General features: G+C 39.0%; 1 protein-coding gene and 1 long non-coding RNA gene across 3 annotated transcripts in view; one reads left to right on the top strand and one right to left on the bottom strand.

The window, feature by feature from the left end:
- The window catches only part of CNTNAP2 (contactin associated protein 2), a 1871069-nt gene that overhangs the window by 655184 nt on the left and 1189625 nt on the right, over window positions 1-26260 (bottom strand). The window contains exon 12 of the mRNA XM_070616681.1: window positions 11685-11804. Within this exon, the coding sequence (XP_070472782.1) occupies window positions 11685-11804 (120 nt within the window). The remainder of the gene's footprint in view (window positions 1-11684; window positions 11805-26260) is intronic.
- Window positions 639-26260, top strand: part of LOC139082932 (uncharacterized) — a 44475-nt gene continuing 18853 nt past the window's right edge. Inside the window, exons 1-3 of one of the 2 annotated variants that reach the window (XR_011539306.1) lie at window positions 639-1113; window positions 4388-4447; window positions 15723-15939. This is a non-coding gene — a long non-coding RNA (uncharacterized lncRNA). Of the gene's footprint in view, window positions 1114-4387; window positions 4448-15722; window positions 15940-26260 lie in introns of those variants that run through there. The other variant, XR_011539305.1, reaches the window with a different exon arrangement.

Here is a 26260-nt window from a genome sequence, read left to right as displayed (position 1 = left end):
CGTACTACAGAATCCAAAGTGAGGAGTTACTGTTTGTATGCACACACATATGCACACGCACACACACATAGTAACTATGAACTCTGCCTCTGAATCACACAAGCCTGCATAAGAAGTAAATTCTGCAGCTTACTAGGTGTGTGACCTAATTTCTCTGAGCGTTAGTTTCCATCCCAAAACCAGGAATAAGAGTATTATGACCTACCTTATGGGGTTGTTGTGAATTATTGGATAAGTTAATGTGTGTGATCTACTTAGAATAGTGCCTGGCATTTAGTTTGCCCTCAATAATACACATAGCTAGAAGTGTAAAATGTAAAATCTTTATCACATACTTCCTAACACGTTAGTAATTTTATCTTTAGCTAGTAAGCAATTTTTATTTTTGCTTAGCTCTATTTTCAAAATTTCTTAAATTGAACAATATGTTAAAAGCCATAAGACATGTAATAATAAAGCTTAATATTTTGTAAACCAAACATGGCACTCAAAAGTAAGTGACTTCTTCAAAAGGTAAGAATAACTGTAGCTGGAATCATGAAGAACATACAGAGGCACAGACGTATGTATGGTAAGGAGATTGTGAAGATGGCCCCCAGGGTTCCTGCCCCCTCGCTTACACTCCCTTTGTGACGCCCACTCCTTTATGTGGGTGGGGCCAGTGAAGATAATGGGATATCACTCCTTCGGTTAGGTTACTCTACACGGCAAAGGTGAAGAGATTTTGCAGATGTAAGGAAGGTCTCCAGTTGGCTTGAGTTAATTCAACAGGTAGTTATCCTGGGCAGGCATGACCTAATCAGGTGAGCTCTTGAAAGAGACTCTGCAGGTCAGAGAGGTGCTCCAACTGCCATGTTATGAGAAGGACGCACGGCAGGGACCTGGGAGCAGCGTCTAGGAGCTGAGAGCAATCCAGAGCCAATAGCCATCAAGAAAATGGAGTCCTCAGTCTTAAAACCACAAGGAACTGAACTCTGTCAATAACCTGAATGAACATGGAAGAGGATCCCAAGCCTCAGATGAGATCATAGCCCTGCTGACTCCATTTCAGCCTCTGAGACCCGGAGCAGTAGACCCAGCTAACCTGTGGCAGACTCCTGACCCTCAGAAACTGTGAGATAATAAATTGGTATTATTGTAAACTGCTAAGAAAATGAATATGATAGAGAAGGAATTGCTTTGCTTTGCTGGGGGGGAGGGAGATGGGAGTAGCAGTCAGGAGGGGTAGGTTCATGATACTTTCCACTAGAGCCCAAGCGCATCACCCCAGCGACTCACTTCCTTCCTGCTGACACTTCGCTCCTGAAGCTTCTGAGAAGCATAATAATAACTAAAATGATATTACTGAGTATGAGTGCTTAGGAACTTGAGTAACAAGCTCTCTATAAATATTAGATTAAAAAGACACGAACAGCTTTTACCATTATAGGGGATAATAGAATTTGATCAGCTAAATCCCAGGGCTTTATCAAGCATAAATTATATAAACAAGCTTAATGGTTTTTTGATAAAACTACAAAAGTAGTGCTGGGAAGAATGCAGGAGGTGTTCCTTATTTGGACTTTAAACTTCACACGCTAACACAGATGCTTCCTTAAATTTTAAAAAATTAAATATGAATGCAAGGAGAGTATGAAGAACACGAGTTAGAGGATAGAATATTAAGAAAAACATTGCTTTTGATTTAGGGATAAGCAGTAAGTTTCCAAGGATAATAACTAGATCTAGCTTTATTTACAAGTGTTATTATTAATCATCAGGCAGAGAGAACTAAACGAAGCTTGAAATATAAAAGTTCAAGGTTTCTAGAAGACGCCAGTAAACATCTTAAGAAAACAGAAATAAGATGCTTAAATGGTAGAAAAACATACAAATAAAAGAGGTATATACTCAAAATACATGATAGTATACATTCATAAAAATTATATTTATAACACCAAATTTTCAGACAGAGGATAAAAATGGAGAAGGAAGGCAAGGATAACAATGACCACATTTTATAATATGCCCTAAGGTCTAAAAAAGGAAACCAGGCTTTGGTTTGCACAGAATGATGAATTCTTCTACAGATGTTTCAATGAATATATTCTCTCCTCACTGCCAACTTTCCAGCACTTGAAGTGCTCTGTCATTTAGGGCGCCCCTTAATTTCCAGGCCACGTAGCTCTGAACTGCAGATAGTCAAAAGAAGAATCGCATGGTAGAAGAACTTCCTTATGATAAAAAATGAAGAGTGCCAATTTATGTCAAACTTGGCCAAGAAATGAGTAAATTCAAGCTTGTTTGAGGCAAGAGGATTCTGTCTCTAAATTATTTGACTGAAAGTAGTGATATTTTCTTTCATGTTCCATGGTAATCATAGAATTTTTTTTAGAATGGGAGGCAGTGTAAACATCACCTCATTCCAATTCCTACACTTTATTTACAAGGAAACCGAGACAAAGAGATTAACTGATGGGCTCCAACTCCTACAGGGAATTTGTTTAGCATCTGCCTACAGCACAGTTCTACTAGGTTGAATGACAGGCCACAGAAGGCAGCACAGAGTCCCATCCCTTCCCAACCTGCTCTCATCTTCTGTGCTCCAACTCACAGACTTATCCAAGGCAGAAGCCTGAGAGTCATCTTCTCCTTCTGTCTCACCAGACAGTCTGGCCAACTCAACTTTCTAAATATTTATCAAATCGATCCCCTGCTTTAACTGACTGCCACCACCTTAAATCGCAGTTTCAACTCCTGGATTACAGCAGGGGCCTTCTAACTTACCTCCCTGGTTTCTGTCTTGGTCTCCTTTGGAGAATCCTATTCATAGCTTGCCAGAGTCCTGCGTTGAAATACAATCTCATCGATTGCTTGCTTTTCTCTCAGGACCAAGTTTCAACAGCTTTGCGTGCCATACAAAGCATTTTATAAGTTGGTCTATTTTTCCTTCTCCTCGTTTCCAGGCCCCATAATACCTACTTGTTCAAGACTCAGCTCAAGAGTCAGCTGTTATGTGGAAGATTTTGCTGGTCCCTGAGTCTAGGTTAACTGCTCATTCTACAGTTCCTTAAAGTTGGCTATGCAGACCCTTTGGGAGGTTCATCACTCCTGGTCATACCACATTTCCTGGATCCTGGTTGCTGTTTCTCACAATACTTACTGTACACTACCTCATGCATTAGAACATTTGTATTGATCCAAAGTTGCTCTCCATCCTCCAAATCTTTTTATCATTCTCTAGGAGACAAGCAGTCACTTCCACATCCACATGGATGACCCATTCTTCCCCAAAAGACTCTTTGACACTTTTCCTCCTCTTACTCTCAGTTACATTCTCCTACGCGCTTACTGAATAGTCCATCACCAGAAACCTGATCTCTATCTATTGAGTTCCTAAGGGCTCATTCCTGAGATGCCTTCTCCCTGTTTACATCATTCCCTAAGCGATATTATCCTTCCTCATATATACACATGCTAACAATTAGCACATTTATATCTTTAACCCAAATATCCTTTTTGGGGCTTATCCAACTTCAAAATTTGCATCTCAACTTAGATGGCATATAACACCTCATATTTAACTAGGTCAAAACTGAATTCTTGAATTTCCTCTAAAGCTGTTTTGCCTTTAATTTTCCATATCTTTCAAATGGCACCATAATTCAGCTAGTTATTCAACTAATAGATTCTGGAGTTATTCTTGATAACTGTCTTTAACCATCCTTATCCCATCTGTCACCAATCCTGACAATACTACTTTCAAAACGGACCTGAAATCCATCTCTTTTTTGTCACTTAAGCTGTCATCACCCTAGTCCAAGGAAGCATCCTCTTTCCCTTGGAATTCCACACAAGCTTCAGAACTGGTCCCGGTGTTTTCACTCATGGCACCCCAAGGGGTGGTTAATAATTAAGACGCTCTCATTCTCCTGCTTAAAACCTCCCCATGGATTCCCACCCACTGCACTGAAAAATAGTTGAAAAAATAAAAACCAAGCTTTTTTTCTGCACTACTATCCCCCCTGCATGATCTGCTCTGGCCCCGCCCATCTTCCCGCTTCACCCTGAGCCCCTCTCCGGGCTCACCACGCTCCAGTCACTCGGGTTTCAGTTCCTTGCCATGAGACAATCTCTTTCACGCCTTGCGAAGTTAATTTATAGGACTCATTTCCCTTGCTCTGCTTTTTTTGACTGCTTTGTTTCTTTTTATGCTTCAGATTTTGGCTAAAGTGTTGCTTCCTAAGAGAGGTCTTATCTAAAATCCTCTATCCAAAATAAACCACTCCTCACAATTCCATTACTTTTCCATAGAGAAAAATTATTTGTTTACTTTTTTAATGCTTGTTTTTATTATTAGTTGTGAACATGGCGAAGGCAATTACTTTTTCTACTTATTCTCATACAGCACAGTTCCTGGCACATAGGGAATATAGGAATGAAAAAACCTGGACAAAGGATCCTAGAGGTATGCTTAAATACACTATTATTTTATTTCCAGAAAGACTATGAAGAGATTCACATGTTTTTGCGTGTATTAAATAGTTTTTAATTAAAATTTTTCTTTGAGGTGATGCAGATTCATATGGAGTTGTAATAAATAACACAGAGAGATCCCCTGTGTCGTTTATTCAGTTTCCCCCAATGGCACCATCTTGCAAAACCATAGGACAGTATCACAACCAGAATATAGACATCGGTACAGTGAAGACACTGAACACTTCCATCACCATGAGAATCCCCTATATTGCCCTTTTCTAGCCACCCCCATTTGGCTCCCACCCCATCCCCTCCTTAGTCCCTGGCAATCACTAATCTGTTCTCCATTTCCATAATTTTGTCATTTCAAGAATGCTGCATAAATGAAATCATACAGTATGTAATCTTTTAAAATTGGATTTTTTTCATTCAGCATAATTCTCTAGAGATTCATCCACATTATTGCATTGTATCAGCAGTTCATTCCTTTTTATTGCCGAATAGTATTCCATGGTATGGGTGGACCAAGCTTGTTTAACCATTCACTTGTTAAGGGACATCTGGGTTGTTTCCAGTTTTGGGCTATTACCAATAATGCTGCTATGATCATTTATGTGCAGGTTTCTGGGTAAACATAAGTCTTCACTCCTCTGGGATCGATGCCCAGGAATGCAATTGTAGGGCCATACAGTACTGCAATTGCATGTTTAGTTTTTAAAGAAACTACCAAGGTGTTTCCCAGAGTGGCCATCTCTTCCATTGTGTTGCTGATCCCATCCACTGAGCTTTTTATTTTGGTTATTATATCTTTTCATTATAAAATTTCCAATTGGTTTACATCTTCTATGTCTTTGCCAAGGCTTTCTGTTTTTGCATTTGCTTCAAGAATGTTTGTAATTGCTCACTGAAGCATTTTTATCATGGCTTTTTTAACATAATTGTCAGATAATTCTAGTATCTCTATTGTCTTGGTGTTGGCATCTATCGGTTGTTTTCTTTCTTTTAGTTTGAAATCTTCCTAGTTCTTGGCATGATGAGTGATTTTTGTTTGAAACCTACACATTTTCATATTATGTAATGATGCTCTGGATATTAGTTAGACCTTCTGTTCTAACTGGCTTCCTCCCTGGGCAGAAGAAGGGAGGGTGCTGTCCCATTACTGCTAAGGTACAGGTGGAAGTCCACTTGGCTTTCCTTGATACCCAAGGGGAGAGGCTAGGCAGGCGGTGAGTTCTGGGAACCCATGTGGTCCACACTGACACTGTCGTGGAAGTGGCCTCACTACTACTGGGCAATGGTGACAGTCCTGACTTGCCTAGGCCTCCTCTGACACTACCCTGGTGTTGAGGGGAGGGTGCCCTGTTATTGCCAGGTTGGAGTCCGGTCCAGGCTCCCAACATGGCGTTCCCTGTCACTTGTGGCGGGGAGGGGGTTACTGGATGGTGAGAACGAAAGTCCTGGCTCTCTGCTTGGAATTCCCTGCACCTCCACAGAGGGGTGTTGAAGCACTTCACTACAGCCTCCTGAGGGTGGGAGGCCAGGCTCCCCACTTGGCCTTTGCTGGCATGGGTAGGAATGTGGCATTAGTTTTTCCTGTGGTATTTGGCTGGAGTATAGCATTTACTGCCTAAAAGTTCTCTGTCGTGTCAGGTTGCCCTTTTCCTGGTCCTTGGCTGGAGAGAGCAGGTTTTGTTGGGGCTTTGTTTGTCTGCACACGTTGGCATTTCCAGATTGCCAACTTCTTCAGCTCTGAGTCTGGGATCCATGAGACAAGACGAAAACCCAGGGCACTCACCACGGTGTTGTTCTTGGATCCCAAGGCCCCTAGCTTGTCGGCATTTTTTCTTCACCTTCTAGAAGCTTCTCAGGTTTGTTTGATTCATAGTATCCAAAGTTTTTAGTTGTACTCAGTGGGAGAAATAGGGAAAAGTATGTTTACTTTATTTTCTCAGAAAGCAAAGTCTCAAACTTTATGTAATTACTGATAAATAGATGGGCATCCCTTTGAAACGTAAGAATCAACAATAACATGTATTAGTTTCTTAGGGCTGTTGTAACAAAGTACCACATTAGGGGACTTTAAGCAACAGGAATTTATCCCATCACAGTCTGGAGGCTAGAAGTCCAAAATCAAGGTGTCAGCAGGATTGGTTCCATCTGGGCTCTGAGGGAGAATCTGTTCCAGACCTGCCTCGGAGCTTCCAGATTACGATCAGTAGCCCTTGTGTTTCTTGGTCTACGTCAGAATAACTTCAATTTCTGCCTCCGTCTTCACACGGCCTTCTTCCTTGTGTGTGTGTCTGTGTCCAAATTTCCCTCTTCTTACAAGGACACCAGTCATATTGGATTAAGGACCGTACTCTGATGTGATCTCATCTTAACTAGTTCTATCTGCAATGATTCTATTTGCAAATAAAGTCACATTCTGAGTTACTGAGAGGCAGGATGTAAACATATCTTTTTGGGAGACACAACTCAACCCATAATACCACAGATGACAGACTCAAGACTTTAAAATACTCCATAAATAATATAGTGTATATTTTCGTGTTCTCCATAGATAGAAAAATGTAAGCTCTTTGGAGGAGCTGATAACTGAATTTGGGGAGATAAGGTATGTACTGGGTTGGATGTCTCTCCCCAAAATTCATGTCTGCCTGGAACCTCAGAACGTGACCTTATTTGAAAATATGGTCTTTACAAATGTAATTAATTAAGATGACATCATACTGGATGAATGTGGGCCCTAAATCCAATGACTGGTGTCCTTATGGAAAGCCATGTGAAGACACAGAGAAGACACACAGGGAATAACGTCATGTGATGACAGAGCCAGAGATTAGAGGGAGGCATCTATGAGCCAAGGAATATCAAGGATTGTCAGCAATCACCCTTCTTCCCTAAAGCCTTTAGGGGCAGCGTGGCCCTGCCTACACTGTGGTTTCAGACTTCTGGCCTCAGTTACTGCAACAGAATAAATTTCTGTTGTTTCGAGTCACCTGGTTTGTGGTAATTTGTTATGGTAGCCTTAAGAAACTAGTACAAGGTACTTATACAAGTAACCAAAATGCGAAGAAAATGCACTAAGTGACATAGAAGTGGAAAAAACCCCACAATTCCATGAGGATTGATAAGAGGGAAGAGTCTGATTGATCAGAGTTGAAAAGGTGGTTCAGTGGTAAAGGGTATATTGAAGATGAGGAAGAGCTTCATGAAAAAGTTTAGGATTCAAGACAACTTTTGAGAGATAAGTAAGTTTCCAAAGAGAGTTTCAAGAAATGATATTGTAGACAGGGAAAATGGCGTGAAATTTAGTGTGAAACAGGGCAAAGAGTATTTGGGGAATGAAGTCCCAAGGACACAGGGTGGAAAAAGGGGAGCGCTAGAAAGTTTGTTTGTGTTAAATGTGAAGAAAGCTGAATGCTAAGTTGAGGCCCTTTCCCATCATTCAGCAGTTAGTGTGGAGCAGGGATGTCACATGATCACAGTGCTATATTAGGAGCCTTTATCTAGCAGCCTGCTGACAGCTGGTCTGGAGGTAAGGGCAGTAAGAAAATATGGGGGGACCTGACCCCATGGCCGAGTGGTTGAGTTCACGTGCTCTGCTCCAGCAGCCCAGGGTTCACAGGTTCAGATCCTGGGCATAGATCTGCACACTGCTCATCGAGCCATGCTGCGGTGGCCTCCTGCACAGAGAAACTAGAATGACTTACAACTGGGATATACAGCTACGTACTGGGGCTTTGGGGAGAAAAGAAGAAACAAACAAATAAAAACATGATTTTCAAGAAGTACTGTGGAAGAGAAGTTGAGAATGTAACAGTTATCTGAGGGGACCGAGAGATATCAATAGGTTAAAATTTTTGACTGAATTCAACAATAAAATATTCAAGAAGGGAAAAACTTCAAGTCTTCCCTTATGATTCAACATGAAACATCATAAGGATAAGATGAGGGACACTTTACTTATTTGATAAAGTTAAACAAAGAACTAAAACTTGGACATATTAGTTGACAGTAGTGTGGTAACCATTATTTGAATGAATTTCTTGTCCAAAAAATCAGAGGAGACCCCCTTCTTCTTGCCAGGCCCTAAATTAATTGTGTTTTCATTTTGTTTGTTCCATTTTTTTTAATTAGTAAGTGAATTAAAACCTTAGGGTTCCAGAGGCTGGCCCAGTGGTGTAGTGGTTAAGTTTGTGCACTCCGCTTCAGTGGCCCAAGGTTCACCAATTTGGATCCTGGGCACGGACCTATCCACTGCTCATCAAGCTACGCTAAGGTGGTGTCCCACAAAGAAGAACTAGAAGGCCATACAACTAGGATATACAATTATGTACTGGGGCTTTGGGGAGGAAAAAAAAAGAGGAAGATTGGCAACAGAAGTTAGCTCAGGGCCAATCTTCCTCACAAAAAAAAAAAAAAAGAAAGAAAAGAAAAGAAAGAAAAACCCCCACAAGATTTGGGTTCAAATTATATCTTTAAAGAAAAAAAAAAAAGCTTAGGATTCCAAAGAATAGATCTAAATAAGAAGTGATTTTCAACCGAGTGTTTTTGGTTTCTGCCCAAGTTTACATCAGATATTACCTGCCAGCAAAGTCTCTTTTCTTGAATTTTCACTATGTCTGCACAAATGAAAAGCTTTTCCGCATCACACCCTATCCTAGTAAGAAGAAATAAAAAGAGGTTGAGCATTCCCCAGACATTGCTTCTTCCCCAGAGAAGATGTCTTGCTCCCATTTTTAAAATATGTGATATATTCAACAGTGATAACACCCAATTACATGTGGGTCACTGAGAAGTGTGGCAGCTCTATTCTTTAACAGAAGTGCTAGAAAGTAAGGCACATATCCCCTTTCTCATGACATAGTGTGATACAGCAAGACTTCATAGAATGTCTCGTGCTGTCCTCTCTTCTTCTTCAACATATATCCCTTGGAAATGGAACAGCCCTAGCCAAGCTTTGTGGTACCATGCTCTTCTAATGATGTCAAGTTCATGTTCTTTCCAGATGAAGGAAGGGTTAATGGGTGAGAAAAGACCAAAGATTGCCTGCTGGCCTTCAAGGGTCCCTGACATACCGATGCCCATAACTGTCTTGAATGATCGAAGCAGAATATTCTAACAGCAGAAAGTTATACTCAACTCGTCACTGCTCAGACTCATCTAGAGTATTGGGTTAAACTGTAGTCCTGCTCTTTAAGGGAGATATCAATGAAGATGAAATCTATGTTTCTGAGTGCAGGCTTCAAGTCACAGGAAGTAAACCAGCCCTTCATTTTGTGTGTTTTTCACATGAAGACTGCATACATTATGGTTTTATTTTCTAATTCTCCTTTGAGATGAATATAGGAAAATAACTAAAGTAAATTCTTACTTCTCCAAGCCTAGTTGGGATACCCTGATTTCCCTTGAAGTTAATAGTTGACTTTAATTGTAATATATATATATATATATATATATTATACATATGTATCTCCCTGTATGTGTGTGTGTGTGTATATATATATATATATATATATATATATATATATATATATATAAGGAGAAACCAAAATCAAGATTCTTATAGATTAAATCAATTTCTCATAGATTATACTTTAGTTCAATAAGAATAAAATGAACGTTAACAAGAAAGCCCCCGAGTGCATTGACGAGTCCAACCGTCAGTGAGCTCTCAGATCAAGGTTTCTGGTGAGTAGGTTCCTCCTCTGGGACACTCTTAGAGTTCTTGGCGTGGGAGGATATTTTAGGGATGACAGACCCCATTTCACCATTTTCTCTACACCCTTTCCCTACTATACTCGTGTCCTCATCATTCTCTCTTCCGTCCTGTGCCGTGCCTGGCTTCCTGACATTGCTGAACATTCTCCGCTGGGGTCTGCTGGCCTACGGCACTGTTTAGCGTTCTCAGTTCTGTTGCACAAACCTACTTCCACTTCACACCTACTGATCCAAAGTCTCCAGGGGTGGAGCCAATAAGTTAGTATGGAAAAGAAAAAAATCCTCCATAAATGATTCTGAAGCATAACCAGATTTAAGAATGACTGGCCTCAAACAGATTTGAATTTGAATCTTGCCTGAATGATATAAGCAAGTTAACTCTCTAATCCTTTAAAAAATAATAATAATAATACTTTACTCCTGGGTAACCTTTACTGAAAGCTTACTACGCATTAAACAATATGCTAAGATATGTAGATTATCTCATTTCATTCATATAATAATGCTATAAAGTAGATATTATTATTCATCTATTTTACAGATAAACATACTGAGGCTTATTCAATTTATTAAAGTTGATAAGGTACCCAAAATTATACATCTGGTGACTAATGGAGCCAGGATACAAACCCAGGTAGTCTGAGTAAAGAATTTATCATGGTACCTGATACATGGTAAACAGGCCATGTAGCACTCCTCATCAATGACATCCTATAATCATTATCCTTATCATCATAGCCACAGGAGTTCATAGCAAATGCTGATCCTCTCCTGGAGCCAGTAAACAACAATGCAATGCCTCACACTCTTCTCCAGGTTTTTGGAGGGTAAGACATTGCCAAGTACCGGACGGAAAATACGTTCTTACTTTAGAGATCTCTACATCTTACGCACTGCTGGGGGAGTTTATAGGAAACCACAATCTCATTTCGTAGCCCTGAAATTTAATATAGAAGGGAAGAAAAACTAGCTTCTCTTCTCAAGCAGAAAACCCCAGATAAATTTCATGAAAGTGGAAGGTAAGTTTTACTAGTGTCAGAAAGGCATTTCAGTACCCAGAAAACCTCCTTCTGTAACCATGGGGAACCAAGGAGGGTCTGGAGTGGTTTATAAGCTTCCTCAGACATGGGCAATGCAGACAGTTGAGCAGTGACACTAAATTTCCCTGTCTAGGTCACTCGCGGAGGCTGCTTAAGCGGCCAGTTCTTTTTGTAGACTTCAACCTTGCAATTCCACTTTCTGGGTTTTCCCCCTACGCACTGATTTTTTAAAATGCTATTATTAACTTCAAGTCAGAAGGTAGGTATTAAAAAAATACAATGTTGGAAGGTTTTATTGCTTTAGAAATACATTTCACCATTTTACCTAACAAATTCCCCAATACTTAGCTTATCACATGTTGTGATAAGAATAAAGCACAGACGAAACAAACTTCAGTGGCACTATTTATTCTCAACATATAGAAAAGCAATGTTCATGAAACAGAAATATGACAGAGTTACCTGTCATGTTGCAGTAAACTTTCAGAGGCCCCAGAGGTCCGCTGCCATCAGGATCTATCCAGTAGTAGTTTGACGTCTGGCCTAGGTGTTTGTATGCTTCGCAGGAAGGCTCGTAGATAGCTGGAATGAAAGATCCTGCATGAGCACAGCACGAAACACATGGCTCTCCTGATAAATGCCCCAGTAACACATCAAATGCTGGCAAACTGTTGTTTAGGAGTGTGTCCTCTTGTTGGAACGAGCATTCTTTTTCTTCACATTTAAATTCATGTTTTGGTTCTTACTCTATAAACATTTCCGATCTAATACATAAATATAGCAAATTCCTTCTATGGCTTTATAGTTGGAGAAAAGTCTAAAACAATCAACAAATTGTTAAATAAGTGTAATGTTTATTGCATTGGGCTCATGCTCGCTGAAAAAAATATTTAATCTATAGTGATTTATAGACAGCACCTCCTCACTGTAAGGGAGGTTAGTTTGAAAGGCCATAAATATTGCCTGCGTTGTTGGGCTATCAACTAAGTGATCAGAGAAAATCTCTCTTTCTCTCTCTCTCTCACACACACACTTTTTTGCATAGATAGTATAAATTTCCTGCAAATAGCATGGGATTTCAAATCTTCCTTTATCTCAGGAAAAAGGATGTCCTTCCTTCATTTTATTTGTTACAGGTGTTTTAATTACATCAAATCTAGTTTGTGTAGAAAGCTAAATCAATGTAATTAAATTAAGCATAGGTTCTTTTTCATTGTTTTCCTTTTTGTTCCCATGCTTCTGACACATTTGTTTTTTTCTCGCAGAGACTGCACCTGTTTTCAGAAGTACAAAATGGACATTTACATATCTCCTTTGCAGTCAGAACTTCTAAAACACTATTGCAAAAATTTTTTTCAGGATTCTTTTTCTTTTTTCTTTTTGCCAGGAAAGATTTGCCTTGAGCTAACATCTGTTGCCAATCCTCCTTTTTCTTCTTCTTCCCCAAAGCCCAAGTACACAGTTGCACATTGTAGTTGCAAGTCCCTCCAGTTCTTCTATGTGAGCTGCCACCATAGCATGGCTACTGACAGACGAGTGCTGTGGTTCCGCACCTGGAAAGGGAACCTGGGCTAGTGAAGTGGAGGGCCCCAAACTTTAACCATTAGGCCATCAGGGCTGTCTTGAGAAAACTTTTTAAACAGCTCCACCATTGACACCTATGATGAATTTGAAAGGTCTCTATCCAAAACGAACAACTATTTTTGGTAAAAATCTACCTATCTGATATACAAGTAGTGGGGTCTTTTGGTAAAGTGCACTTGAATTCATGCTCCTGTTGTCTGTTGAATTATTAAGGAGGAGGTCTGATTCTCAGCCTCCCCTTTCTTCCTTCCTCTTCCACGTTCTCTGTGCTTCCCTTTGGCTTTCCATGGTTTCCTCTCTCCAAAGATGTTAGACCTTAAATTCTGTTTCATTTCAACAGCAACACACTAAACTGAAACAATTCTAAAATTCTTTGATTTACTTAATCCTGCTTTCCTCCCCTCCCTCTGTCCTTCCTCCTGCACAGAGTTATTGAGTACCTATGAAACGTCGAGCAGTGGATTAGGCAACAGGAATGCAGCTGTGAACAACACAGTTTAGGGACCTTTGGAGGAGGGTTTGTTCACTCACTATTTGGGTACTGCTCAAGCACAAAGTGCTATTGGAAGAGGAGGTGGCTGCTCTATTAACTTTTGACAATCTCTCTCCAGATTACTACAATTTTTGTGTATAGTTCAAAATCATCCAGAGTATCAGATTCAAATTCTAAAGTTTTTTTCTTAGTCCCTTCAGCCAATCTGCCATTAACACCTTTTAACTTTCTCTTCTAATATTTAATAATGAGTCATTCTTTTTTCCCTCTGTCAACACCCCAGTCATCCTTATCATCTTGGATTTGGTTTACAAAAATTGCCCTATTTATTGGCTGTCGTACCAAAATATCTGTTCACGTCCCACCAAATTATGCTTTTTTATTCAATGTTAGTCTAGTCCTAAAACATTACTTTCATTATGTTCAAAAATGTGTAATGGTTCTTTAGTATCTATGATATTCTATCCCAGATCACCATCTATGCACGCAAGACCTTCCATAATCCTAACAGATCTCTCTGGACTTTAGCAATTTGCCAACATGAGCCCTGAGTCTGGTCACATGAATCTGACACAGGAGCTTGCTCTCCTGAACTGGGGTTGCCTTTATCTGGAATGTACTTCAAGCCTCTTTCTCCATCCATAAACCCTCTTGATCAGAGTGAACTGCTAAGGATAAGTGGTGAGAAACTGGGCTCTGCAGTCCAACAGACTTGACTTGAAATTCTGGCCCCAGAAAGCACTATTTATACAACATTGGGAAAGTTACTCAACTTCATTTGACTTGTCTGGAAAATAGCAATCACAGGTATATTATAATGGTGTTATGAGAATTGGAGGAAATAATCAACATCAATTGCTTAAAACTGCATGTGTCGGACCCACGGTAAACATTTAATAGTTAGGGTTTTACTATTAATATAATAATTAATATTTAGGCCCCCCTCACATGCCTCCTTCCTTAAGAAGAGCTTCCCTGGTCTACCTGTCTATCCTTCTGAACAGTCCAGGGCCTTCACTACTCATCTTGTGTACTATAATACTTGATTATAGTCAATTTAGGATTTGGTTGACTGCCGTTAATTGAATTTCATATATCAAAATTTTATTTCCTAGTAAGATTGTGAATTATCTTGAGGGAAGGGTCTAGAAAATGTGTTTTTCTTCCCTACTGCATATAATCTAACATGGTAGATGTTTAAGAAAAGCTGTCAGAACGAAACTTAAAATGTACCTGTTCTTCATCCTATTCTGATTTTGATGAGTGAATGATTAGGTGGCTAACCAGCAGAGGCATCGAATATGAAAGCATGATTGGATGGTGAGAGGGGTAGGTAATGATTCCATTTCTAAGCAAGCATATAGGCATTTAAAGAGGGCTACAGACCTTAACCCAAGTAATTGACTAAGAGTAGATATTGAAGGCAGGTGGATGAGGGAAATATGGGTAAGCAAGAAGTTCTCTTTTTTTTCAAAGTATGACAATTATTTTGTTTGTCTTTAACCTACGGCAGGCCTACTAGCTGCTTTGGCCTCATCAATACAAATGGAAAACCAAATACTTTAGTCCAAACTTTACCATGTGTGAAAATCACCTGGAGAGCTTGTTAAAACAGGGATTCCCAGGCCTCACCCCGAAGATTCTGACTCAGTAGAGAATTTGCCCTTCTAACAAGCTCCCAAGTGATGCCGATGCTTCAGGTCCTGCCTGCATTTTGAGAAGCACGGCTCTAATCCAGAAAAAAGGTTAACACAAGAAGGGTGCACTAATTCTTTATTTCTCCCTAAATATAAATAGGAAAAATACGTCACTGAAAGGCAACGCAGTAAAATTTTAAATAAAATAAGACTAGAATGCCAACTCACTTCATTCAAAATAATAAAAACGGAATGGGATATAAAACTCCAAATAAAAGTACATCTAAAGAAATATACTTGGATGAATGTACAGAAAAATATTTGGAAAGAAATACACCAAAACAGTAACAGTGGTTATCTTTGAGTAGTAAGATTAAGGAAGATTTAAAACATTTCTTCTATTTCTGTGTTTTCACATTATTTTATAACGTGCACAAGCTATGTCATCGTTGAAAATACACTTACAAAATGTATATCTGGAATAATGGCACTGAGGTAAAATGGCGAGGACAGCTGTAATACAGTAAAATTAATTGCATTAGTTTTATAACTGAGTAAGAAATTAAGAGATTTTTGTTCAAACCTCCTTTCTGTCATCCACTACCTGGAAACTGCTCTTAACTTTTAGGTTTCTCAACTGTAAAATGAAGGCAATAATACGTCCTTCACCAAGTTATTGTGAAGATTAAATGAAATTACATACTTTGTAAACTAAAAAGCATTGAGCATATTGAAATTTTAATGCAGAGAATGAGGTAACCAAAATATTTTCCCCGTGTTCCTCAGCCAGTTAGCTCTGTACATACTGCAGTCCTGGCTGAGTTGCACAGTTTGTGAACATCAAGCCTGAGAAGATGACAGAGCACGAGGGGCTAAGGCAGCAGCCACTGAGGAAAGAGAAGGATCTGAGCCAGCGTCAATAATCGAGTTTTGTGAGTAGACTGCAGAAGAACAGAAAGGTAATTGGACTGATGGCAAAATAAATAGACTCTTCAAGTCCATTGATTTATTGGAAAAGTAATTTTTCTCTGTTGCAACTCCTAGTCCCAAATAAAAGTTCCCGTATTATACTATATATTCTTAAATATATCTCAGATGTTCAGAAATATTACTATGGAACACCTCAGACTGAATTTCATAACGTAAAATCCAGAAAGTGACAAGTCTTAAATATCTTACTCATTTTCATTAAAGAATAAATGCTGTCTGTTTGTTATCACATTAGGTACAAGGGAAAATGACAAAATACTGCTGTATTAGTTTCATATGCCTGCTATAACAAATAACCAAATTTTCAGTGGATTAAAACAACACAAATTTATTATCTTACAGTTCTGGAGATCAGCAGGTTGAAATGGATTTCACTGGGCTAAATTTAAGGTGTTGGTAGGGCTGTGTTCCTTCTGAACACTCTAGGGCAGAATCCCTTTCTTGCCTTTGCTAGCTTTCAGAGTTCACCCGCATCCTTGGTTCATCATCCCATGTCTCCATCTTTGAAGCCAGCTGTGACTGGTGGAGTCTTTCTCACACCCCACTTCGATTCTCTGCTTTCCTTGTCACCTCTCTCTATTTTAAGGAGAGTCATGATTACATCAGACCTACCCAGATAATCCAGGATAATCTCTTTACTTGAAGGTCCTTAACTTAACTAAAAAGTCTCTTTGCCATGTAACGTAACATATTCACAGTTTCCATGGGTGGTTAGAACACAGACAAATTTGGGTGGAGGGATTATTCTGCCTATCACACCTCTACAGAAATAATATGATTGCTCTACTTAAAGAACAAATTTTATTAAGCACCTAATGTACTCCCAGGATTCTTGATTAACAAAAGATGCCAACTCACAGGCAGAGGGAAGAGCAAAGGGTTTAAGAGCAAAGACGTGCAACAGGCCTAATGTGCTGGAAATAAAGCGAGGGCAGAACATAAAGGAGGAGCTAGCTACTCCCAAGGAGAAGGAGAACTCTCAACAGTATGAACTGGTGCAGAAAACAGGAACAGAACGAGGGTAGGGAAAATGGCAATACATTTGGCGAGGAGATTTGGGTGACTTTTTAAATATTTCAGGGTGGTGGTGTTTGTAGAAACCAGATTATAAGGAAAGGAACTCATCAGTGGAATTGGGTGGTGATGGCGCTATTACAGGAGTTTGAACCATGAAAGGAAAAAAGTAGAATAAAAATTGATAGAGATTGCTAAGTTCAAGTGTGGGAGTTTTTATTAGGATGTGTGAGACGGAGTCAATTTTTGTTTAATACGGTATTTCTGATTATCAAAAGAATTGTTACTCTTTAATGAATTTTGAAAAAGTTGTAAATAATAAAAAAAGAAAAGATAACCTCTTGTTTTCCTGCCTCCAGTAGTAAATTTGGGGGAGCTTGTATTTCATTCTCTTTTTGAATGCCAGCCCCTCTTACCGCCTTTCCAGACCACCTTCAAGGGAATGAGAAGTTAGTGTAAACTATCGGAATCCAGGACATATAATGGCCACTTTGCCTTAGGGTTGTCAGGGACTCGAGACCCATCTCACTCTCTGCCGCCACAAAATAAGTGCTAAATTCAAATTCCCAAGAACCTAAAAGTGACAACTCTGCCTGTGAACGCATCTGTATCTGCACCGGCTAGACTCTGATTTAAAACCAAACAGAAAGAAAAGACAGTATCTTATTTGATTGGCAAAAAAAAAAAAAAAAAAAAAAAAGCTTTTCATTATTGTTTTATTTGTATTTTTTAACAGTTGGAAAATTTATTTTCAAATATACATTGGGGAGTTTCTTTTAATCTTTTGTGAGGTGTAAAGTTATGGATTTGCTCACTTATTTATTGTGAGCATTTTTATATTAACTTAAATTGGTTATAATATAAATCACGACTAAGATCTGTGTTTTTGTAATATTTGTCTTCCTTGTTTTTTGCCTTATAACCCTGAATATGTAGTTTTTGATGTATAAACATATTTTATGCTATCCAAATTATTAAAATTTTCCATTTAAAAATTGTTTTCATAGTTCTTAAGTGTATATTGTTATCCTCTATTTAGTGATTTGACACTAAAGGCCTTGAATACCATGCTAAGGAGTCTGTATTTATTCTGTAATGATAGGATAAAGAGTATAAAGTAACATAGTGACATTATTAGTTTTGTGTTTAAGAAATATCTCTTGGCAGCTGTGTAAACAATAGGCTATAAAAAGCTAATATCAACTAGAACACTATTGTAAGGGGTCATGGAAGATAGGATGGAGTTATAAGACATGACTCAGATAGAACAAAGGATTAAGATATAAAGGCAGGTCCCTGGGAACGGAGGGGGAAAAAACAGATCTGTGATTCTGTATCATGGCTTCAATTTTCACATACTCATTGATGATTCAAAAAGGAAACGGATATGAATTGGAAAGTGTCCCCCAAGAGATGCTGAAGTTCTAACCCCTAGTACCTAAGACAGCGTCCTCATCCGGAAATAAGGTATTTAGAGACGATTAAGATGAAGTTATTAGGGGAGGCCTTAATCCAACTTGATTTGTGTCCTTATAAAAAGGGGACTTTTGGACACAGAAACAGATGCCTACCAAGGGAAGACCATATAAAGACTCACGGAAAAGGCCAATTACAAGCTAAACAACACCTGAGGCTACCAGACGCTGGTAGGGGAGTACGGAACAGATTCTCCCTCTCAGGCCTCAGAAGGAACCAACCCTGCAGATACCTTGATTTTGCATTTCCAGCCTCTAAAACTGTGAGGCAATAAATTTCTGTTAAGTCACCCTGATTGTGGCACTTTGTGACAGCAGCCCTAGGAAACTAATACAGACATATAGCTGACAATTGACGGGGCCAAGCTCTCCTCCCCCGACCTCTGAGCTTTTCCAACTTTCTTTTTTCTAAATTATTTTGTTAAGATCATATTTGTTTATAACCTTGTATAAATTTCAGGTGTATATTAGTATATTTCAGCTTCTGTATAGACTGCATTGTGTACACCCCCAATCGTCTAGTTTTTATCCATCACCATATATACGTGCCCCTTTACCTCTTCCACTCTTCACCCAACCCCTTCCCCTCTGGTAAACACCAATCTCTTCTCCTTATATGTGTTTGTTTGTTTATCTTCCACATGATTGAAATCATACAGTATTTGTCTGTCACCCGTCAGAATGGCTATGATTAACAAGACAAGAAATGACAAGTGTTGCAGAGGATGTGGAGAAATGGGAACTCTCATACACTGCTAGTGGGAATGCAAACTGGTGCAGCCACTATAGAAAACAGCATGGAGATTTCTTAAACAATTAAGAATAGAACTACCATACGATCCAGCTATTCCACTTCTGGGTACTTATCCAAAGAACGTGAAATCATTAATTCAAAAAGATACACGCACTCCTATGTTCATGGCAACATTATTCACAATACCCAACTTTCTTGTAGGTGATATGGAGGAGGACTCTCCACCATGTTCTGCTACTTTACTTTTAAGAGAGAAATATGTTCCTGATAAGATAGTTACTTTTGGTCCATGTGTGCAAGGTCTTATGCTGTATGCTCTGAACAGTACAAAGCAACAGCTCTCTAGAGCTCTGTTGATGCTGATGAGCTAAGGAAGGCTCTCCTGGCCCTTTTCTACACCTCATGCTTTGAGAGAGGTAATTAAGCATGTGTACATCCTTCCTATTATTACCTTCTAAAGCATACAAACTGCTAGAAGTGGCCATGGATGAAATGTGTTAGAAAATTAATCTCAAGTCAAAAATGAACACATGCAGAAAGATTATCTTTGGAACATCATAGCCTATTCCTGATTGCACCGAAAGGGAAAAAGTTCAGGTCTAATGATTTGATATAAAATTGGAAAGAAGCATAAAATAAACTTTATAGTTCATTTGCTAATATATGCTGTAATGTGACATTTTGGGTATCAATAGTTTCTGAATGTCTTCACTTTCATGTCAGAGGGACCACATACTTACTACAGGCTTGCTATAGGGACCAAGTGACAAGATGTTAAAAAGGGAGGCTGGTTTCTGGAGACTCTATTCTTGAATTAATACAGAAGCCTTTTAATGGAAAACATGGATGTACCAGAAAAAGCAAAAGAGTAATTCTTAGCCCTTGAAAGGGGGTGGGGCATATTTGGGTTGGTGGTGTTCAGGATAGGATGGTCTCTGGGGCCTCTTTATTCTAATCTCTTTTAATCACTAAGCCACTTGCTGATCTAAAGCGTCTTTCAAAAATAAGCGTCCCTATTGGAAAGAGATATTTCTCATTTGAAATGATGAAGTTGACTTTCTGATCTCAATCAGGCTCTAGTGATTTTGGTTGGAAAACTAGTTTTCCCAGACTCTCATTATTCCTGTTAAGGTAACTCCTGAGGATTGTGCCCAGCCACGCTGGAAATCCAGGGAGGCAGCAATGGCCTTGAGACCTTCCCCTGCGAAAGCTCCTAATTCTAGGACTGTGCAATTATTTTTAATTAGCACAATGTAAGCCTCACAATACCTAAGTTCTCATTAACACTTGAATATTAACCTCATGTTTTCTGCCTCTTAGGATGTCGTTTTTAAAGCTTGACTGAATGCCCTGTGTAAATTACATTATTTCTCCTAGGAACTCTTGTCTCATTATTGGCACACAGCACATGGTGGTGCTAGAGAGCGTGGGTTTAAAAAAAAGATATTCTGCATACTAATATTACGTCGTGATCTTTCCATGAATGTAATTTCTGTATGAGATGTTATTCGCTATCGTCCTCTAATGGGTTCTTTCCCCTGTCCCAGTCTCAAGCGAAAGGGGTAATTTAGAAGAAAAATAAAAGACAAAGTTTTGACTTCCTGTTAATAAAACCATAGCTTACAGTTCTCTTACCTGACAAGTCCTTCAAAAAAAGTTTTGGAAATCGGAGTAAAATCTACATTTATTATTTCATTTCTACTCTCTCTTACCCACATCCATCCCATTTCTGCCTTTTGTCGGATTCTTCCCAAGTCCCTCCATTCTTTGTAGTAGCTCCAAGGTGCTCCATTAAGGAAAACAATAACCCAATACCTCTGCAATGCTAGTCATAAAACTACAACTCTTTGTCTCTGTATCATCATGACTTCCATATTCTATGGTGATGTCAATATCCATTCTTGATATTCTTTGAACTTCACTCCACAAAACATCAAATTGTCCTATTTTCATGACTCAATCTGGGCCAAGCTCTGCTTATATTTTCTTCATTATTACTTTCAGGTTATAGAAGAGAGAAAAAGAATGCTATAAAATCAAATGGGCACACTGCAGACTCATGCTTCCTCAATTTAATTGGTCTCTACCATAGAGCTAGCAACTCTGCATAAGACTTGCTTAGGTCCTTTAGAGGTTGTCTATTTTGTCTCTTGCTCCATTTACCTAATCCTCTATTCCCATTTCTAACGTTCTCACTCTCATTTTCACTGTGTTCCAGTAATGAGACTAAGAACATTGACTCAAGATGTGTTGGCGTCAGGGGCCGGCCCCGTGGCCAAGTGGTTAAGTTCGCGTGCTCCGCTGCGGTGGCCCAGGGTTTGGATCCTGGGCGTGGACATGGCACCGCTCGTCAGGCCAAGTTGAGGCGGTGTCCCATATGCCACAACTAGAAGGGCCTGCAAATAAGATATACAACTATGTACCAGGGGGGATTTGGGGAGATAAAGCAGAAAAAAAAAAAAAAAAGATGTGTTGGCATCTATATTCCCCTCCTTCAATATAACTGCACTAAACAGGTCTTTTTCCCTTTCCTATTTCTAATTAGTTTGCTTATTTATTAATATCTACTAATGTTGTACTAGAAAAAGGGCTATGCCTTGTACAAGAAATTAAAAAATGAGTGAATCATAGATCCTGGCTCTGAGGAGTTTACTATCTAATACATGGGCAGACATATTGAGAGAGAAAATATGGTATAAGTTGCTAAGTGTTATATAAACAAAGTATCTGGACACTTTAGATAAGGGATTGGATAACCTGGTTTAGGACAGTCTGGAAGGGCTTCATTTGTGAAGTCACTTTAAGCTGAGTCTTAAAGGATGAGTAGATTGGCACGAAGAGGCTAAAAAGACCCTTCTTCACAGCTCCTTCCCAACACCATTATTCCATGCAACTCCTCAGATAACTTAACATAATCATTTTCTTGATTTTCCTATTAGCTCCATCTTCTCTGTCTGTTCAACTGCACTGATCTCCTCTATCTTAGATGATGGGGGAAAATAATATATGTTTCTTGCCCTCTAGTCCTGTTTATCAGTCAAACCTAGGGACCTTCTGCTTCTTCACCACTTACACCTTAAACCTCCTCAAGTCAGAAAGTTAACACTACTGTTTCACTTTCAAGAATGCCATGGATGTCAACCTTGACTTTTTATAAGTCCTCATTCCCCGTGATTTCAGGAGATTCAGTCACTGTTGGCTGTACCCTCCTCGAAATTCATTCTTCTCTAAGTTTCTGTGCCCTTGGACTTATCTGCCTGCTCCTGCCCCTCTAACCACTCCTTTCCTGTGTCCTGCACTGTCATTTTTCTGCTCCTGACCCATAGACAGAACTATTCTCTGAGAGCTTGTCCTCAATGCTCTCTCTGCCATCTGCACAGAGAGATTAGTTAACTTGTCTGAGATTGTTCACCTAGGAGAAGGCAGAGCCAGAATTGGAACACAGGAACTCTGGCTACAGAGTCCCTGTTCTTAATTATGCTGAATTGTTTATACTAATTTCATCATGGAAAAAGGTGTATTTTGTTCTTATTGTTGAAGGATAGCGTGCAGAAGAGTGAAGGAGTGTTTTACCGAGGAAAAGTCTCTTGAAGGAAGAGTAGATTTTTCTTATTTATGTCTGCGTGTGTATGTGTGTTGAGGAAAGAAAAATGGAGGAAGGAAATTCTCCAATTGTTTTTAGCTAAGCAAAACTCAGTTTAACAAAAAATCAAATCTGGCTCTGATTAGAAAGTGTTAATTCCTTTGCAAACTTCAGTCATTCTGAGTAAAGTTGCCCTGATAAATCAAATAATACAAGGATAACTATATCTTACACTATTTCAGAGCTTAAAAAATGTTTTATTATAGTTTAATTTAATGAATGAGGTAATACCACTGACTTTAAGTGCCAAATAATGCTGTTAGAATTTAATGGAAAAATAAACCGCTAAAAATATGAGCATTGAAACTTGAACAGGAAATAGATGGGCTGTTTTCCATAGCAGAAAACACTGTGTTTATAGTGTTATATTATCCAAGCCAAAAACAAACAAAATTACCTCCACACACACAAGTAAAGGTAGTAGGGAGGAATAATACGGTGGGAAGATGTCTGGACCAAGAGTCAGAGTTCCTATTTTGTGTCCTTGTTCTGTAAATTACTGTGCATATGATTTATACACTTTGTCACTTAACTTTTCTAAGTATGAATTTTCTCCTCTAAGGAATGAGGCATTTGATGGTATGATGGTCAAGTTTCATTTTGGCCAAGCACTCTATGATCTTAGTAGTTACGGAACATATGTCAAAAGGCCATAATAGCCTGGGTATCTTTGTTAAGCATTTATTATACCTTGTCTATTACTTAAAAATTGGTGTAGTGATTAAAATATTATTGATGATTTCAGAGCTCTTCTCTCAAAGTTAAAATGAGAGTTAAATATGGATAATCCATTAGAAAATAGACAACATTCATCAATGGACAAAAGTCGAGATTGTTTTGTTAAAACTGAAATAGCTACAGGACATTAACTTTAGATTTAGGATAAAGGACTTCCCTCCCAGTGTCTTTCTCCAAATTCTTTTGAGATGAGAGGATTATACACATTCAGGCTTTTAAAAAAATAACAGGACAGGTTTCTAAAGCACTAGACTATTATTGTGATTAAGTCTGACTTGCAAAACTTTCTTCCGCCTGAGGTTCTGTTAAGGCCACCTCAGAAATAAATTATGGAGTTACTAGTCTTCAAAATAAGCCACATCAGTAGAGATTAAGTGGTCAGTAACTTCAGCATTCCTACATACAGCCAAGAAGCAAGGAAGTAAGGTTTTAAATATTCCAGAACCTTGAGTTATCTGCTACTAATCTAGGCACATTGAAACTGCTGCATTAAACTATTCACACTGTAACAGAAGCTTCTGTGGACTTATTCTGAGTTCATTGATCCTATTTTTAGCAGAAAGAAAAAGGGGGGGAAAAAGCATCATCATCGCCAAGTAGAATGGTTGACCATGATAATGATGTCATTATCCTTTTTGAGGGAGCTGAGCATGAGTGGAAGAAAGTCCATTAGGAGAATGGGCCATCAGGAGAAAGCTATATTAAGTTTGTTTTCTCATTTAAGAAGACAGGAAAACCTGTTAAACATTTTTGGATAAATCGTACTTATCTCAATGCATGAAAGAGCCACGTGACTCTTTTTTCTCTGTCCCCACCTAGCAGCACAGTACCCTGCACACAAGTCAGTCAATAAGAGCTCATTGAATATTTAAGTGCTGTGGAAAATATTTATTATGGAGAATATCTCATTGTCCAGTATTTCTAGATACATTAGTGATTTCTTACAGCATTATGGTGTGTCCTAAAGTATGCTTTTTTCTTTCTACCGAACAATTTCTTCACTTCTGCCTTTGTTAACTTACTTGCTATTTAATGTTTATGGGGTTGTTTGAGGAAGAGGTTAGTTTCAGTTGTGCTTGCCCAGCTCTTACCTTGACTGACATCATCCTTCCTTAGGGACCAGTAACTAAACAAATAGACATGACATTGCTGCCGGGTGCAGGTTCCATTCCCCACGCAAACCTCCTCCTTCCCCCTCAGCTCAGTTTGTGACTTTCTTCCACTCATGCTCAGCTCTCTTGAAAAGAAGAACCCACATGAAGAATAACCGACAAAAGCCAAATACAATTTCTCTATCAGAAAGTTCTGTCTATGATCAATATGTGTGATTTTTACCAGATGTTTATTGTGTTGAGTGGAAGAATAACGAGTTATGTTTTCCAAGGATCTGTAGTACTCATCTCTTATTATATAGTAAAGCTTCTAAATCCTCTACAAAAATTCTGTATTTTTCTCAGGAAATTTCCATAGAAGGAAAATTTTTATCAAATAATAATTTAATGATCAACACCCTAATAGAAATGGGACATTATAGAACACATGTACAAATAATTCAAATGTAATATGTGTGTTGTATAAATGTACATTTATACCTTATTACATTATACAATAATACATTTATATATTAAATGTACAAAGTTCTGATTTCATTGTGTAGATGATAAGAAATGAGGAAAGGAAAGAAAGAAATGGGGTGGATAATTAGTTCCTACATGCAGAGTATGTATTACTGATTCAGACACATCTTGCTTACAGCTCCACATTCCCTTGGTTCCAGCTATGGCTGGGGTGAGAGTTTATAGACATCAACCAGCAGAGAAGTCCAATGGGCAGATGACCATGGGAACCATTAGTATTACCGTATACCTCAAATATAGGATCCCTGTGTACTTGAAGCAATGGCTATAACCTGATCACTTCTGGGCTCCTCATGCCAGTGGACCTTCAAGCAGAGAAAGCTGCCATGCTGGTAGGGGTAATTGAGCTTGATTATGGTGAGGCCATGGGGCTGCTGCTCCACATTGGGGATAGGGAGAAGTATGTCTGGAACCTTGGGGATTGAATGCAGTGTCTATTGGTGCTTCTGTGTTCGCTGTTAATGGTGAATGGGCAACTGTAGTATCCATGTCTGGTCAAGGGCAAGGTAAGTAAGGACATAGACACCTTGGAGATGAAAGTCTGGGTCACTACATCAGGAAAGCAACCAGCTGACATACTGGCTGAGGATGAGGTGGAGGAAGCGATGAGTAATATCAACTATTGCTGTGGATTCAGCTGTAACAATAGAGATTCTAGTTTATTCCACAAATCTTTTGTGTTGAACCTTTGCAGAGATTGTTAGCAAGCACCTGAATATGACTTTGTGACAGACTGGACTTAATGGAAGGCATGAGTCAGTTTCAATTTTGGACTGTATCAGACATCTCTTGTATATCACTTTATGTTCCCTTGGTCCTACCTCTTATTCCAGCTACTCCTGCAGTGACTAATCCTTTGAGGCTTTGACCAGCTATTCACAGATACAACATCTGCCAAGCTCCTCTGACTTCTTGCCCTGAGGGCTCACTGATGCTGCAGAGCAGGGATATGCACAGAAACCCACTTGGCACTCATGCATGCATACCCTAGAAATGTGGCAAATTCAACGCTCTTGGGGCCACCCTTGACCAAAGGGGAATGGGAATCATTTTCATCCTTTTGTACTCCTGGG

Source organism: Equus przewalskii, chromosome 4 (genome assembly GCF_037783145.1).
Source record: "Equus przewalskii isolate Varuska chromosome 4, EquPr2, whole genome shotgun sequence".
Lineage (NCBI taxonomy): Eukaryota > Metazoa > Chordata > Mammalia > Perissodactyla > Equidae > Equus > Equus przewalskii.
The sequence above is the reverse complement of the archived record's forward strand: the minus strand, read 5'-3'. Positions and strand labels throughout refer to the sequence as shown.